Genomic DNA, 18802 nt, shown 5'->3' with positions numbered 1-18802 from the left:
ATCCTTTGACAACAATAACAATTAATTTCTCAACAAAACCTAGATTCGTCGACCACCGTTAGGGTTTTATGACTTTTTTCTTAAACCAATCTAATCCCCTGCAACCCCCCACAATATACCCAAAGAAACCTATTCTGATACCAATATGATCTATAAACTGCCATGGATATTTCACTAGATAGTTCGTCACAACATATCTAATAAAATTATATTGAAATCCAAAATATGTATTGTGAGGGTTAATTTTCCTTAGATTTTCTAGATTTATTAAATTACCATTTTTTGCTTACTCATGCAAAGTATAAAATGAGAAAAATAGAGAATAGAAAAAACGATCACTCATAAACGGTTAAACCACAATAACTCTAAGATATGACCTATTATTTTGGCAGCTCAATGACAATTTCCAATCATTGGACTAGATTCCTCATTCCAAGAGGACCAATTTTGACTTCTGAAGCATTGGATTCGAATAAGGGAAAGTGTATTTTTGATGTGAAGCCCACAATATAACATTTGATCTGGTCGGCCTAGAGGACAAATTGTCCCTCCTCCAACGCTTATAAATACAAGTGACCTCCACCTCATTTGAACACTCATTAAATCACACATCTTCTCTCTCCTCATTGGTTTGTACAAAATTGCAGGGTCTCTTCACACATGTGGACTAGAAGAAGAATGAATTACAAGTGGCCAAAATTTGAAGCAGTTATGTAACTTTGACCAATGTTGACTTTGACTTTCTGTGGTGATTTTTGGTTTTGATTTTTTGAGGGAATTTCTATTTGGGAGGCCGCACTTTTTGGCATAAAAAATCGAGATGTTTGACTTGGATTGACTGAAAAAGAAATTGCAGACTTGACCGCAGAGTTTCTCTCACCTTTGACTGAGTTTGACTAGATTTTCGCTGATTGTTTTGGGTTGACTTGGACCAGCAATTAGAGCCAAAATTGTGGGATGTTGGCCGAGCTCTCGAAGGGTTGTTTGACAGTTGACTAAAGGACTACTTAGGGCACGTTTACTGTTGTTGAATTTTTTAGAATTGTAGACTTTAAGACAATTAACCAAATTTGGTTATTGGCACATATTTTGATATTGGTTGGTAGATTTATTATACAAGTCAAAACTTTGACTTTGATATTGTTTATGGTCTTGGGTTCAATGTACTCTTTGTTGAACATTTGAAGACAATCTAATAGAAGAAGAATTACAAAGGGTTTACCCCCTGTGGGATTTTTCCCTACTCTTTCACCAAATCAGTGTCTCTTGTTGATGCATTGATGGTCTCTTATTATCATTGCATTCACTGTTCTATCTTCAATTACTGTTGATGATTGGAAGAATTAATAATTGTTGAATATATTGCTAATTGAAGAATTGAATTGGGCTAAAGTAATTGATATAGCATAGAGTAGTGGAAAAATTAACATGGTATCAAAGCTAAGGTGAAGGACAAGCCCAAAGGAGACAAGAGTTGAAGCAATCATCTTTGGAAAAGTTGAAGGAGCCTATCTAATCAAGTCAAGATGTCTATCTCTTACTTCAAGGAAAATGAGAAGTTGGGTGACACAACTTTGTTGCTTGGAAAATCATGCTGGAAATCATATCAGATGACAATGATGTCTTGTGTACATACAAGGAAAAGTTCCCGAGCCTTCAGAAAATGCTCTCGCTATTGCCAAGAATAAGTACAAGAAAGGTGAGTTTAAAGCAAATAAAATGATAGTTGATGGTGTACAAGATCATTTAATTGCCTATGTTGGAAATTCGAAGAAGTCTAAGGATATGTATGACAAGTTGGCCAGCATGTATGAAGTCAACAATTTGAATGAAATCATCTCCTTGAAAGACCAACTCAAAGATATGAAGATGAATAAAGGATAATTTGTGCAATCCTATATCATGATGATATCTCATCTTAAAGATCAAATGCAGTGAGTTGGGGAAACTGTGTCAAATTCGGTGACCTAAATTTCTACTGCAACAACTAATTAAATTTCTCCTACTTGTTAATTTCTGAATCAAGTTATTTACAGTGTCACATAGAAAACATCGAAATAAAATCTATTGTAGCCTTCACAATATAAAATATTGCAGAAACAAAATATTGCATAGGAGAGGAATAAACACACACACAATTACACCGTTGTTTTTGGACCAATGTCCCTGGAAAGACCCAACTTGGGAAAACCGGTGCAACAATTGAGGGTTTTATTATTATGTAGTAGTTTATGACTACAAATCTTTAGATGCCCAAACTGGCAATTTGATACAAAGAATAAATTGGCAAAGAGGTAGTGAGAAATATTCTCACACTGTCACTGGTGATCCGACTCTAATCCAGGCTCTGGATGGCTAGCCCCATGCTACCTCTGCGTGGGCTCAATTGCCTCTGCGTCACAGCTTCTAGGAGCTGCGCCACCCTTCTAGCGGATCGATTTACTGGCTAGAACTCGACTCTCTGGTCCTCCGGTCTCACACCCCAGTTTCCGACACTAGATCTCGACTGCTCCCAACAAAATTACAGACTCCCTCTGAAGCACTGCGCTACCTCTCTAAACCTCTCGTTGCCTTCTCTACCTTGCACTCTCTGGAACTGGAAAAATACCCTCCAGTATACTATCCCTGCCCCTCACTGCAAGAAGATCACTTGATCTCTCTCTAGCAACTCAACACTGCTACTCTTGAGAAATTCGATCTCTAGATCTCACTATCTCGGTGTGTTCTCCAAGTGCCCATTGAGCTCCTTCTTATAATCTTTCGTTAGAGCACCAATGATAGAGATTAAAACATAATCAAAGGCTAAGATTAACTGGGTGTTGATCCTCGTCTTCTTTTAGAAGATTCACACCAGATTTAATTAATACCCTTTAATTAATTACATTTCCTAAGTTTAGACTTAGGTATACCTTAAAAATGATTAATTATTTTAATTAAACCATCTCTAGGTGGAATTTTCCCAAATGATTTCTAGGTCTTGGAGGATGCATGTGTCTTAGCTTCTCTACAAAATATTGAGGCTAGATCACATTTGATGCTACAAAAATCAACACTCCCTCTTAGCGAGGAATGTGCTCTAGTGTTGCAACCCATTGAAGCATCTCTCTATCTCTGCACCATCTCCTGCTGCACTGCTGATTTCTAGCCCCATTTCCCACCAACTACTGCACAACTCTGATTGTTGCATCTGTGTTGTTGCTAGCCCTATTGAACTACTGCCAACACTGCATCTGCATTGCAACCCTCTCCAATTGTTGATGCTGCAATTGCAACGAAAAAGCATCCATAATACTGAACTAACTGTGGTTAGTATGATGCATCCATCATTCGAGTTCTAACTACTACTAGCCTTTGTGCTGTCATTGAAGCCTCTGCGCTGCTGCGGACTCTGCTCTGTTGCCAACTCTGCTTTGCGCTGCTCAGTCTCTAACTTTCTATTAGCTATTGCATCTGTTACTCTGGCCCCTGACTGCACCAACTACTAGTGGTCCATCCCGCTACTGCTCACCATGGGCTCCCGTAGCAAGGTACTGATTTAAGAGGTGGACCTCCTCAAGAATCATGGCCATGTTGTAGCTCTTTAGGGCTACAATTCTAGATCACCCCACCTCACCCCTGGAGGCATCTCGACAATCATGGGAAACTCTTCCTCCAATCTGGAGGACAACCTATCGATCTCTATGGATGTAACCTGTTGGTCTCGCTTCTCCTCCTTGTCCTTCTTGCTAAGAGGATGTTGAGTGTGTAGTGGCCAAGCTCACCACACCTGAAGCACTCGATCTTGGAAATGTCCTTCCTCCTGGGCTGCTCCTACTGCCCCTTAGATGTGAGGGCCACATCTTCCTCCTCCTTTACTTGCTTCGTCACACTGTTGTTGCTAGCACCACTGATGGTGCTCTTCACTAGATCTCGCCTCATCTCCTCCTACTGCAGATCAACCCACACATGTTCCCAATTTGGTAGTTTCTCTTTGCCCGAGATACTCTAAACAAAAACTTGCCATTCTTCGGAAACGTTGTTCAGAACTAATCGTACAAACTCTGTAGGTTGGGGCACTATCACTGGCGATCTGACTCTAATCCAGGCTCTAGATGGCTAGCCCCACGCTGCCTCTACGCAGTCTCTACATGGGCTCATGTTTCCTCTACGTCATAGCTTCTAGGAGTTGCGTCACCCATCCAGCTGATCGATTTGTTGGCTGCAACTCGACTCTCTGGCACTCTAGTCTCACACCCCGGTTTCCGACACTGGATCTTGACTACTCCTATAAAAATTACGGATTCCCTCTGAACCACTGCACTACGTCTCTGAACCTCTCGTTGCCTTCTCTGCCTTGCACTCTCCGAAACTAGAAAAATCCCCTCCGGTCTACTATCCCTTCCCCTCACTGCAAGAAGATTAGTTGATATCTCTCTGGCAACTCAGCGTTGCTACTCTTGAGAAATTCGATCTCTAGATCTCACTATCTCGGTGTGTTCTCCAAGTTCCCATCGAGCTCCATCTTATAATCTCTCGTTGGAGCACCAACTACCAATATTAAAACATAATCAAAGGCTAAGATTAACTGGGAGTTGATCCTCGTCTTCTTCTAGAAGATTCACACCAGATTTAATTGATACCCTTTAATTAATCACATGTTTAAGTTTAGACTTAGGAATACATTAAAAATGATTAATTATTTTAATTAAACCATCTCTAGGTGGGATTTTCCCAAACAATTTCTGGGTCTTGAAGAATGCATGTGTCTTAGCCTCTCTGCAAAATCTCGAGGCTAGAGCACATCCGAAGCTACATAAATCAAAAAATTGTGTCTGACAGAGAGTTGGTGTTGGCAACTCTTAGAGATCTCCCTCCTATTTGGGAAACATTCATTACCACCATAAGCAATAACAATAGTTTCCCGTCATTTGATGAGTTTGTTGGAAAAATCACTCAAGAAGAATCAAGGATGATCTCAAGAGGTAAGATTCAAAAGCATGAAGGAGAACCCACTGCTTTTGTCGCTCATTATAAGAAAAAGAAAGGAAAATGAGGTTCATCAAGTTCAAGGAACCCTCTTCCTCGAAATTCAAATATAAGGAATGTAAGGGACAAGGAATCGTCGCACATTGGATGCTACAATTGTCACAAGAAATGTCACTATGCTCGAGATTTCCTTGAAAAGAACAATGCTCCACCATACAACACTAGAAGCAACAATAATAGGTTTAATAATCAACGACGAGGAGATGATCAAAGGAATGATCGTAATGGAAGAGATGAAAGAAGAAGAGATGCTCTGAATGATCACGATGAAGATCATCGTCCTCAAAAGAAGTCAAGAAATACCAGTATGAAAGTAATGTTGCTACTAATCAATTTGAATATCCAGATACTTCGGATGGATGTTTGGTTGATAGTGGGGCCTCTCATCATTTCACTGGGTATAAGGAGGTTCTCTCTAACTTGGTAGAGAGGGAGTCAAATTTGAAAATTATTATTGGAGACAACTCCACTCATCCCGTTAAAGGATTTAGTTATGTTAAATTCCATTTGGACTCTAGGGAATTCGTTTTGCTTCATGATGTGATGTATGTGCCGAGAACGAAGAAGAATTTGGTATCTATATCTGTTTTGGAGGACAAAGGAATGAGAGTCGCCTTCATCAATGGAAAAGTACTTGGTCTATGGGATCCCCTATGAGAGATGCTTTCACAATAGGATCTAGATTTGAAGGACTCTATAGAGTCACTGGAAGACCCCTTCTAGCAATGGTTCATGATACTAATCATCAAAGTGAGTTGTGGCACCGAAGATTGGCTCATCTCCACTATGAAGCTCTTTCGAAATTGAAGAAGTTGGTCTATGGGATTCCTGATTTTCAGTCTCACCATGATGAAGTATGTCTTGGATGTGCCAGTGGAAAGAAGACAAGGGGACCATTCCCCTCTAGCAAGAACAAGACTAATGACATCCTCCAACTCATTCATTCTGACATATGTGACCGATGCTCGTACATTCGCTTGGTGGCCATCTCTACTACATTACCTTTACTGATGATTTCTCAAGGAAGACATGGATATATTACTTGAAGCATAAGGATGAGGCCTTCAATTTTTTCAAGGACTTCAAGGCTTTGGTCGAAAATCAAACAAGGAATAAACTTAAGAACTTCAGGTCTGACAACTATGGAGAGTACATTTCAAATGAATTCATAGATTTTTGCGATAAGGCATCAAGAAGGAGACAATTGTGCCCTATAATATCGAACAAAGTGGAGTGGTTGAGAGAAAGAATAGGTATATTATGGAAGTTGCTTGAGCCATGCTCCATGATCAAAAGTTGCCAAAGTTCCTTTTGAGTGAAGCAACAAATACAATGGTATATGTTCAAACCAGGGTGCCTGATCAAGCATTGGACAATAAGACTCCCGAAGAAGTATTCACTGGTGTCAATCTCAGGAGGAGGAGGCGGAGGAAGGTCCCTTCCTTTCCCAGGGGCATCATCATCTCCTGAGAAGGAATGTGATGATATAGATATTTTAGAAGGTCCTTCCGTGCCTGAATTCGAGAGAGACATTGTTGATGATCCCATGGAGCCCATGGACCCTTTGGATCCTCCTCCATGTGATCCCCCTACCAGAAAGAGGCCACTTTGGCTTTGTGACACATTATAGGAAGAGAGACATTCCCGCCAAAGGGACTTTTAGAGAAAGTAAGAAGTCATGCAGGTACTAGGGGTATGTTGTAGCGATGAGCAATATGATTCAAGCTGAGCCTCCCACCTTTGAAAAAGTCGTTAAAGAACAAGTCTGGAAGGATGCCATGGCCGAAGAATACAAATCAATTATGAAGAACAACATATGGGATGTTGTGCCGAGACCGAAGGGAAAATCATTGGTGACTTCAAAATGGCTATTTAAGATCAAGCATGGAGCTGATGGAAGTATTGAGAAATATAAGGCAAGGTTCGTGGCAAGAGGATTCTCCCAGAAAGAGGGAGAAGATTATGATGATATATTTGCTCCTGTGGCCCGATACACCACCATTCATTCGATAGTTGCCCTTGCTGCAAGTCAAGGATGGACCCTTCATCAGATGGACGTGAAGACGACATTCCTCCATGGCATGTTATAGGAAAAAGTTTATGTTCAACAACCATAGGGATATGAAGTAGAAGATCGAAAGACACACGTTTGCAGGTTGAAGAAGGAATTTTATGGCTTGAAGCAAGCCCCCATAGCATGGCACGCTCACATAGATAGTTACCTGATGAAGTTTGGATTCACAAGAAGCAGCGTTGATCCCAACCTCAACTTCAGGGTGGTCCAAGGTATGCCCTTGATTTTAGTTTTATATGTTGATGATCTATTTCTAACAGGTAGTGAGCCCCGATGAGCGAGTGTAAGAGCGAGCTAGCCCATGAATTCAAGATGAAGGACCATGGACTCATGCACTACTTCCTTGGACTTGAGGTGTGGCAAAGGCCTAATGAGATTTTCCTTTCACAAGGAAAATACGTCGTAAAGTTGTTGGAGAGATTTGGAATGACATAATGCAAATCCCTGCCCACTCTGATGGAAATGAATTTCAAGAAGCTATGTGGAGAAGCTGCAGAACCTGATTTGGCAAATCCATCTGAGTATAGATAGTCGATTGGGGCTCTGATGTTCTTAGTGAAAACCCATCCGGACATATGTTATGCAGTGAGCATGTTGAGTCAATTTATCATTGAGCCTCGCCATGCACATTGGATTGCTGCAAAACACATTTTAAGATACTTGCATGGGATGAACACCCTTGGTTTGAGATATTATGCCAGAGACGTGAGACTTCATGGATATATTGATGTTGACTGGGCAGGGAACGTTGTTGATAGGGAAAACACTTCAGGATGTTGTTTTAGCTTTGGATCTACCATGATATCTTGGATGAGCAGGAAACAAAAGTTCATAGCTTTGAGTATTTCCGAGGCAGAGTATATTGCCACTAACATGGCTAGATGTGAAGTAGTTTGGTTGAGAAAGTTTTTTGGAGAGTTATTTAAGCAGGTCCTGGACACTATTGTGATATATTGCGACAAAAAGAGTGGGATTCAATTGGCAGAGAATCGCGTATTTCATGACAAGTCCAAGCACATAGAGATAAGATATCATTATATTCGAGACATGGTGTAGAGAGGAGTCGTTTGACTCCATCACATATCGACAGATGAGTAGATTGCAGATATTCTCACCAAGGCTTTGCTGAAAGGGAAGTTCTTGGTCTTTAGAGAGCAACTTGGACTGATGGATGTGACCCCTTCGAATGAGGGGCATCGCTGATCGAGAACATTGAGCATAACTCTTCCCCCCTTCGTTAAGCTCCCAAGCTGGGAATGTAGCATTGAGGGCTCTTGGGGTTGAGGGGTCTCTGGATAATAGGGTATCTTCCCTATTTGTCACCCATAGGGCGTATGTGATTCTTGTCCATTTTGACAAGTCAGGTATCTCCCCCTATCTTGGTCTAGCAGAGTATACCCTAGTTGGCATCATACCCACAAGTTGGGCTTGTTGGGATTGTCCCTCCCCGTCTGGCCAACAGGTTGAGGAGGCTTGGGGGTGTGTGATCCTTACCTTTGGTAAGTCGGGTATCTCACCCAAGCTCGGATTATGATGTAGGTGTTCTACCACATGACTCTTAAGGGTCATTATTGGGAATATCGGTAGGCAATGGGATGGTTGTGATCCTTGCTTGGTAAGTTGTATCTCGCCTATTGATCGATATAGGGTGGAAGCCATATGCTCCCCTATGAGATGACTTGGGGTGAGAGTGTCCCATAGGACCTTCCCTACTGTCATAGACATGAGGTGAGAGTGCCCCATAGGACCTTCCTCATTATCCTTAGAGGGTAGTAGTTGTAGCTCCCCAATGATTCTTCTTCTTTAGATTCGAAAATGTTTTAGCATATAGAGTTGAGCAGAGATGGGACATGATTTGATGACAAGAAATTTGCGATGATCACATGATGTAGTTGGAATTTTTCCCTAGCTGAGAGGGAGTGTTAATTTGGTAGCTCAATGATAAATTCCAATCATTGGACTACATTCCTCATTCCGAGAGGACAAATTTTGACTTTTGAAGCACTGAATTAGGATAAGCGAAAGTGTATTTTTTATGTGAAGCCCACAATATGACATTTGATCAAGTCGGCCTAGAGGAAAAATTGTCCCTCCTCCAACGCCTATAAATACAAGTGACCTCCACCTCATTTGGACACTCATCAACTCACACATCTTTTCTCTCCTCATTGGTTTGTACAAAATTGCAGGGTCTCTTCACACATGTGAGCTAGAAGAAGGACGAATTACAGGCGGCCAAAATCTAAAGTAGTTCTGCAACTTTGACCAATGTTGACTTTGACTTTTTGGGCTGATTTTTGGTTCGATCTTTTGAGAGAATTTATGTTTAGGTAGGCCACGCTTTTTGGCACAAAAACCAAGGTGTTTGACTTAGGTTGGCCATAGAAGAAATTGCAGACTTTACAACTGATTTTTCTCTCTCCTTTGACTAAGTTTGATTAGATTTTTTTTTACTGTTTTGGGTTGACTTGGACCAACAATTGAGGCCGAAGTTGTGGGTTGTTGACGGAGCTCTTAAAGGGTTGTTTGACCATTGCATGAAGCATTGGTTAGGGCAAGTTCACTAATGTTGACTTTTCATTATTGCAAACTTTAAGACAGTTGAACAGATTTGATTATTGGCACATATTTGATATTGGTTGGTAGATTTATTGTACAAGTCAAAACTTTGACTTTGATATTGTTTATGGACTTGGGCTCATTGTACTCTCCGCTGAACATTTGAAGACAATCAAATAGAAGAATAATTACAAAGGGTTTTCCCCCTTATGGGGCTTTTCTTTAGTCTTTGACCAAATCAGTGTCTCTTGTTGATCTGTTGATTGTCTCCTATTGTCATTTCATTTACTGTTCTATCTTTAATTTCTATTGATTGTCTCCTATTGTCATTGCGTTTACTGTTCTATCTTTAATTATTGTTAATGATTGGAATAATTAATTATTGTTGAATAGATTGCTAATTGAAGAATTGAATTGGACTAAAGTAATTGATATAGCATAGAGCAATGGAAAAATTAACATGACCTAGGAAACCCTTTTGGGAGAAAATCCCACTAGAAGGTGAGCTTGCTCTATTCTCTCTCTGAATGCAATTGGGGCAAGTACAAAGGAGTGATCCCTGTGGCTCGTGTGCTGCTACAAAATAAAAATCCTATCTATTCAACCTTTTGTCTATCCATTCTCAGGTACTTTGCTATCTTATGGAACAAAATGCACTAGAATATAATGGAACCCCTGTTCCTCCTAGTGGTTGGGTTATAACACAGCTCGATAGCCAACTTGGGGTTAAACTTGACCCACTCAACCCTCAATATGAGTTACAACTCAACCCTTCTAGACTATTCTTCATAGTGCCCATGTGGCTAGCCCCTTTTCCATGAGTAATGGGTGTTGACGTGGCATCCTCTCAAATAAATGTAGTAAATCATAATAGGTAAACTTCCAGGAGGACAACTTTTGCATCCAAACTCCAATTGATGCGATTCTTACATCATTGGAAAGGTCTTCAAGTGTAGAATAGCACCAAGGGGTTTCACACTTAAGCAACAAAGTTTTACCCCCAAAAAATATCGTTTAAGATCTCAAGTTGACCCCAAAAGGTTCCTGGCTCTAAACTGGGTCTCACAACTAAAACTACTCTTGTAAATTGATTTCTCTAATTTTTCCACCATGAAAGTGTCAAGATGGATGACACCAGATAATGATCCAATTTGGAACATATTTTTAATACAGTCCTCTCCCCCTCCCTCCCCTCGTTGCATCACATCATTCATCCCAATCATAAGTTGAGCATATCTCAACTCCAAATAATTACATGAATATCATGGTTGGTCATACATTTGTCAAATTGTGTGTCATGATGTTGGACATGATGTTATCTAAGCTCTTGAAGGATGGAAATCACAAAGCTAGGGGTTTGGATGGTTTCAATAGAGACTTACAAACTATTAACCACAATTTCACACTTTGAGCTATGATTGAGGAGGCTTGCTAGTAGTGCTCTAAAGGCTTCTCTTATGTTGTAGACTTTATGAAGGTCTTTGGGTTGGTCAACTTTGCACTACCCATGGATTTTCCAACTTTGCTTGAAGCATTATTGGAAATAATAGGCATGCCCTCTATTGCCAAGTCCCTTTTTGTGTTTACATACATGAGCTCGAGGACTTTCTTCGAAATAACACGCATGTTGAAGATTGTTGTAAGTTACATAATGTCTTGATAGCTATACTACTTTTTGGTAAGAATGTGGTCACAATCACCTATTCTCTTGATGGTTTACAAAGATCATTAGATGCTTTAGCATGCTTATGTGAGCTTCACATGTTGGTAGTTAACCTTAGTAAAGTATAACATTAAGGTAATGATCTTTAATACTTCCAGGGATGCCTTATCCAATTTCCAATTTTCCTACAAGGGAGAGCCCGTGGAGATCACAACTGCCTATATGTGCTTAGAGGTTCAATTCACCAACACATTCTTTTACCTTAAACCTATCTCTCATTTATGCATTTTTCCTTATAGTGCCAATGCTTTTTGATACACTTAGGGTATCCCTTTGAAGTGGGCTCCACTATCATTAAATCCATAGTGTTTTATGGATCATAGGTTTGGTGCCCCAATTTAGGATCTATTTGTTGGGAACATATCAAAGGGAGTAGACTAATATGCTCTAGCATATGATCTATTGCAAGCATATAATTCCTCAATGTATTTTTCTGGGGATTTGTTGTATGGCCTCTCTATCTCTAGAGCATTTCAAGCTAACATTCTATCTTCATAGAAGTCCTTGGGTGACTTAGCCTCAAGTCATGAGTGATGCCAAAATCTAACACCATCTTCTTTGAAGAGAATTACTTCTTTAGGTCTCACTGCACATTGCCAATGTTGATATTCTAAGAGCAATTTGTCTCACCAAACAATAGACATCTCTCTATTTATTGAATTCCCCCATTCACATGCTCCTGGGATGTCATGCTGAGCCTTCTTCCCATGCAAGTTGTGATCAATAAAATGGTTAGAGATGATATTTACTAGTACTATATTGAAGTTACTTCAACTTGTCCCCCAAAATCTCTTGGGCCCAAAAATGGCTTTCTATGATGAGCATTTCTTATAGATTGTCAATGGAACCACCATCAAACCTAATTATTTCCAATGTCATTGGTCACACAGCACAAAGGGATGGTTTCCTCCCACCAACTACAGGTAGAGATAGACTACCATACTCCTCATCGCAAGAGTCTATCGTCTTTGTTCTCTCTGAAGGATAGAGAATGAGGACTTAATTTTTCAAGTTCCTGTCTATTATCATATCTAAGGGAGATACCACTACCTATATAGAAATTCTATAGGCTCCTTCTCAACCTCCTCTTATTATCCCAACTAGAGATGCTTGCCTTTCTTCCTCCGAGAGGTTGTCAGCTTTAGAGATCAAGCTTTATAGGAGACCCCTAGTGCCAACCCTAGGGCTATTGGACTAGCCACCACCTTCTTTCAACCCATTCTCTACATTGGGGGCACTAAATGTTCATTACATGTTATTCCACACATAAACAGGGCAATTCAATTAGATGAACCCTGTGTTATACAACTAGAGTAACCCAATATCCATCTAGGCATCATGGATCTACTTCTATTTGAGATTGATGACCTTGACATTCATTTCGCTCACTTCTAAAGACAAGTGGACACATGCATTACAAGCTTCCTTTTTATTATCGGAGGTTCATCGCCCTTGAATGGTAGGGGCATTTCCAAGGGAGGCACTCTACCTCCTTTGAAGACAACCCAACCTAGCCCTATTAGCCTCAAGCATTCTTCCATGAATATTATCAAATTTTGTGTCAACTTCTAGCTATGGTCTTCATCTTCCCTTGAAAGCATCTCATACATGTACTTGGGCTTTTAGTTTAGGTTTACCAATCAGTTTTACACTAGTTTATCTCTTATTTCGAATCCCATTGACATAATTTGGGAATATGTGGACATTAATATAAATTATTTCCTTCTAAACCAAAATATTATCCTAGGCATCAAAAACATTCTGCATTCCATTTCAAAATAGTAAATACATTTAAGAATAGTGCATAAACCAAAAGTTTCTGAAAAATGGACTAGCAAGTCAATTTTCCCAGAGATGACTATAACATTATGGATGCTTCCAACTGCTTTCTTCACGTTGATGTATTTCTGAACATCTTCCTACTAGCTAATAATGTTATTTTTCTGAAGTGAAGGATTACATGCTTGAAAACAAAAATCTTTAAGCCACCTATTCGAGCATTAATTTGCACTATCCAGTCTTTTGGAGTGTCCTTGAGATTTCATCTGCTTCAGTCCTGATAATTTGAAGCCGCTTTAGAAGCTTTGACTTTTGCGGACTATCCAGCTGCATTTCTACATCCTTGGTCATCATTCTTAACAATTCAAAGAAGTAGCTGCCATTTCTCACGTATTCTAAATTGCCTGTGAATGTTGCTGACCGTTCTGATGCCCTGTTTTTCCGTAATAACTGTTAACCATGCAACATTTATAACTCTAATCAGAAATCTTCATATCAATATATTGAGAGTTAATAATTTATTGTTACAGATTCAAACCTGATTTAAAAGTTGTATTTCTGGGCGCAATGTCTTCCCTTTTTCATCCATTGCCACTTTTAGCGCACACTCTATCTGCTTTACCATATCCATGTTTCCATCCTTCCTGGCCTTTCCAACCATTCAAAAACAAAGAGCCCATTTCCTTAAAGGCTACACTTGAAAGTGGTAAAGAGATGAACTCAGAGAACTATTAGGCAATAAAAATGTGAACAATGAATTCAAAGAATGAACTCACTTGAAGTAGATGCATTAAGTCTGAAAGTAAATATATAGCGATCCATTTAAGCCATCATTTAGATGGAGCATTTTTAGCTATTGCAATGCTTCGTCCTTAAAATTATATTTCTATCTGACAGTGAAATGAAACAAGTTTGCAAAGCTTCTGATGCTGTTGTCTGTAATTTCTGAGTATATAGTTGGACCTTATGCTAAGAAGAAAGTGATACTTCATAAAATGAACTTTAGGGCTATCTACCAAGTTTGGCATACTTGGGTGACAAATACAGACCTGAAACAGCAAGAAGTTTGTGGCCTTAGGCAATTAATGAAATTCTACTAATTTTTATAAACAAAAAGGGGGCAAACTTGGGTGACAAATACAGACCTGAAACAGCAAGAAGCCTGTGGCCTTAGGCATTAATGAAATTCTACTAATTTTTATAAATAAAAAGGGTTGGTTTGATGAATTGAATTTGTTTCATGAACAATTAATAAGCAAACTAAAAACATAAGCTTCTCTAATCTGCGGAAACAAATAAGATGTCTCATAGAGCATACAGAAATCAAATAGAGAATTGTTTTTCACATTTGGAGCTAGACTAATTTTATAACCCTAAAATTTGTGTTGGTACCTCTATTGCAAATTTAGAAATTTCACCTCAAACAATAGGTTTCCTTGCTCTAATCCCTAAGAACTTCAGCCTTAGAGTAGATCTGAAATATTTATTTACCGTGGCATACAACAGACAATTTTATTTCACTTCAACCCAGCATACTAGGAAGCCAAAGAGAAAAGATAACCAAACATATGCCAACAAGTTTCAGAGCTTAGGGCACACTTTTCCAAGCATATGTGAGATCACTTTATTTACAGCAGAGAATCTGTTTTGTCTTATCTTATAGATATATGTTAAATTACTTAACAATTTCAGCACCATGTTATGTCAAATCAACATAAAGAACAAGCACTGGAAATTATCCAATTAAGAGGACAATGCAAGCTGAAAATCAAATCTGCAGTTACACAATTTTGGACAGCTGGAAATTTCATATATATATATATATATATATAGATGAAATGAATACATGTACATTTTCACAGCTTATCACAAGCTGGTATAATCTTAAAGCTCTCCACACTAGCACTGTTGTCTTCCTTAGATTTTACAAACTCTAACCATTTTTGCATGTAGGTTTCCACAGTTAATCATCATATTGGATCAGTGCTTTGGAGTAATACTGTGTGTTCTTTGTGAAACGTCTGATATTTGGGGTCAACGCTTCACCCATCATCAGGGATAGAAAGTTGAGTTGAGTTGAGTTGGGTGAACTCAACTTTCTATCCCTGATGATCGGTGAAGTGTTCACCCGAAACATCAGATGTTTCACAAAGAACACACAATATTACTCCAGAAACACTGATCCAATAAAACTCTAACCATGTTGCATCACACAAGTACATGGAAAGACAACTCTAGTGCTAGCCTCCAAATCTACCTGTCCATCCTAGGGTTTGAAACCTCAAACTCTGAGTCTTCAACTCTTGCATCATCACAAGCGACAAGATCTCCACGGAATACAAGGAAATAATAACCAAGAATTCTTCCAAGCATAGCATCTCAAGAGGAAGTTTTGATTGAGGGGATTTCTTGCAAAGAGGGGCAGTGAGTATCCGGAAGAAGTTATCCAGGGCTGGAGAGTACGAGGCAGAGAGAGGGAAAAACGACGTCCAGAGAGAGGCAGACGTTGGCCCACGCAAAGCTAACGCAATGGCAACGCAGGCCTTAGAGGGAGATTGAGGAGAGTACGAGGCAGAGAGAGCGTAGAACGACGTCAAAAGAGAGGCAGACATTGTCCCACGCAAAGCTGACGTAGTGGCAGCGCGGGCCTTAGAGGGAGATCGAATTCCTGCTGAGGAAATCGAGTTTTAGAAGCTGAAGTCGAGGTGTGAGACCGGGAGGCAGAGATTCAGATTCTCTAGCAAGCAGAGGGTCCAGAGAAGGAGCAGCGTGATACCCAGCGAGGGTGATGCAAGAATTGCGTAGGACTGACGCAATTTTGCGCAGAGGCTCCAGTTCAGCGTGATCAAGCTCAGATTCTCCCAGTGACAGGGTGAGATCATTTCACCATTCATTTTGTCCAGTTTCTCTCTGTATCGGATTGTTAGTTGAGCATCCAAGAATTGTACTTAGATTTTCTCCTGCATAATAATAAAACCCTCAAATTTGTTGCACCAATTTTCCCGCATTGAGTTTTTCCGGGGACATTTGTCCAAAAATAGCAGTGTCAATTCTGTTGTATTTTCTTTCTTGCTTAGTCCCTTGTTTTCGCATAATATTTAATTAAGTGAAGACTGTAGTGTATGTAATATTTGCCATAGGAAACTGCAAGTAATTTGTTTAAATCAATTTATCAAATAGAAGTAATATCATCAATTGCTGCAGTAAGGATTCTGGTTAAGGAATTTCACATGGTATCAGACATGTAGGTGAAGCAGGAAGAGCAGAGCTGGTAGATCCAGCGCTAAGCAGAAGAGGGAAATCGAAAAGCTGCAGGAGTCAGCAGTTTGAATCCCTAGAGGGTTTGCGCAGTTCTTAGCTAGAGGGTTGAAATGTCGAGGCAGTATCTCTCTCAGGGAGTCGACGGAGAGAAGGGCTTCCAAATTGATTTTTTGTCAGCGCAAAGGGAGCATCGCTGGAGCCTCAGCGTGAGGAGACCTGGTGGGATGTAAATTTTTTTGCAGGCAATTTGCTGGGCAAAAAATCGTCAGAAGAAAGAGGAGAAGCACGGTTGAGGGAATTTCTTCCTCAGAGAATTCCTAGCCAAGGAATTCGAATTCTATAGAGCTGAACAACAACAAGGGGCAACAATTTTGCTAGCTCCAGCAGGGAGTGCATAGGCTAGCCTAGTAGCAGCCAGAGGAGAGAGGAGATCATTTGACTTTTTATTTTTGGCAGATATGGCAACCAGTGGCTTGAGGGATCAGGACAGTTTGGATGGAGCATCCAACTACACCATCTGGAAGGCTAGAATGTCATTCCTTCTAGATGAGCATGCCCTCAAGACATACGTCGACAGCGTGGTAGCTGAACATGAAGACTCGGATCCGCTAAAGAAGTACAAGGCAGAGATGGTGAAGGCCAAGAGAAATATCTTGGATGGAGTCGAGGATCACATGGTATGTAACGTTGCTAGCAGAGGAACTGCTAAGGAGATGTGGGATGCCTTGGCCACGTTATATCAGGGATCTTCCAAGCAACGGAAAATGTACTTGGAGCAGAAGCTGAGATCTACTCAAATGAAGAAGGGAGAGCATGTGGATCCATTCCTCACAAAGTTGAAGGAAACCAGTGATGAGTTGTCTGCTGCAGGGCATACACCTTAGGATTCAGAGTTGGTTAGACTAGCCCTCAATTTTGTCTCAGATGAGTGGCAAGTCTTTGTCCAGAGTATCTTAGGCAGAGCAGCATTGCCGAATTGGGATGAGATGTGGGAAGCTCTAAAACAAGAGGAGCTGAGGAGAGACTTAGTCAAGGTCAAACTTGACGGAAGCAGCAACAACAGTGGGTCGAAGCCCAAGGAGGAGGAGGATAATGCAACCCTTGCATCGAAGGGACAATAGGAGCAGCGGAGACATAAGAAGGACGTCTCGAAGATCAAGTGTTTCAGGTGTGGTGAGATGGGTCACTACGCTACCCAATGTCCTCTCAAGAAGAAGGACAAGGATGAGAAACATGATCCGAAGGTTGCACCCGCGAAGATCGAAGAGGAGGAGTTCGCCATGACAGCCAAGATACCTCTAGGAGGGAGGTGGGTTGACTTGGAGTTGTAGTTCGAAAGAGCTACAAATGGGCAAGATCCTTGAGGAGTCCAACTCTTAGATCAATACCTTGCTCCGGAAGCACAATTTTACAATAGCAGGATGGACTAGTGTCGGATGGTGCCAAGGAGTGTCGAAGAGACAGTTGCAGTGGCTGGGAGCGCCAGAATTTGAGCAGCGCGGAGCAGAGTCAACAGCAGTGCAGTATATTCAGAGGGTCAGCGCAGAGACTAGCAGCAGTCAGGCTTCAACATTCACATGGCATCATACTGAACACAATTAGTTCAGTAATTTTGGATTTTTTCGTTGTTGATAGAGTAGCAGCAACATTTTGCAGTGTAGTAGCAGTTGGCAGTGGCGATGCTAGCAGCAACACAAATGCAACACTTGAGAGAGAGTTGTAGTACAGATGCAACACTTGAGAGAGAGTTGTAGTACAGATGCAATGTTGGCAGTGGCAATGGTTTGTGGACAGCATGTCAGACATCAGTAGCGCAGAGGACAATTATTCAGAGTCAGAGCAGTATGCAGCAGCGTATAATGCTAGAGCACATTCCTCGCTAAGAGGGAGTGTTGATTTGGGGTAGTATCGGATGTGCTTTAGGCCTCAAATTTTGCAGAGGCTTAGTCACAAGTATTCCAAAGAACCCAGAAAGCGTTTTGGGAAATTCCACCTAGAGACAATTTTATTAAAATAATTAATATTTTTTAATGGGACCCTAAGTCTAAACTTAGGAAATTAAAAATACTAATGGGTATTAATCTAACTATGGGTGTAACTTCTAGAAGAAGATGAGGATCAAACTAAAATGATCTTAGCCATTGATTAGCTTTTAATTTGGGCCGTTGAATGTCAACGAGAAGATTATTTAAGGGAGCTTGAGGGTCATTTGGAAAACACACCGAGAGATCAAGAGATCGAATTTCTAAAGTGAGAAGTTCTTGGGGGAAAATTATGATCGAGGAGATTTCTTGCAAAGTGGGGCAGTGAGTATCCGGAAGAAGGAAGTTTTCCTGGGCCGGAGAGTATGAGGCAAAGAAAGGGCAAGACGGCATCTAGAG

General features: G+C 40.5%; 1 protein-coding gene across 1 annotated transcript in view; it reads right to left on the bottom strand.

Moving 5' to 3' along the window:
- Nucleotides 1-13152: 13152 nt before the first annotated feature.
- The window catches only part of LOC149225034 (uncharacterized), a 44632-nt gene continuing 38982 nt past the window's right edge, over nt 13153-18802 (bottom strand). The window contains exons 4-5 of the mRNA XM_089386433.1: nt 13699-13809; nt 13153-13610 (exon numbers count right to left, since the gene is read on the bottom strand). Of these exons, the coding sequence (XP_089242559.1) occupies nt 13392-13610; nt 13699-13809 (330 nt within the window). The 3' untranslated portion in view covers nt 13153-13391. The remainder of the gene's footprint in view (nt 13611-13698; nt 13810-18802) is intronic.

The sequence above is a fragment of the Pinus tabuliformis genome, chromosome Q, assembly GCF_031772625.1.
Source record: "Pinus tabuliformis cultivar Carrire ecotype Pingquan chromosome Q, CPIR1, whole genome shotgun sequence".
Classification (NCBI taxonomy): domain Eukaryota; kingdom Viridiplantae; phylum Streptophyta; class Pinopsida; order Pinales; family Pinaceae; genus Pinus; species Pinus tabuliformis.
This window is presented reverse-complemented; position numbering and strand designations above follow the sequence as displayed.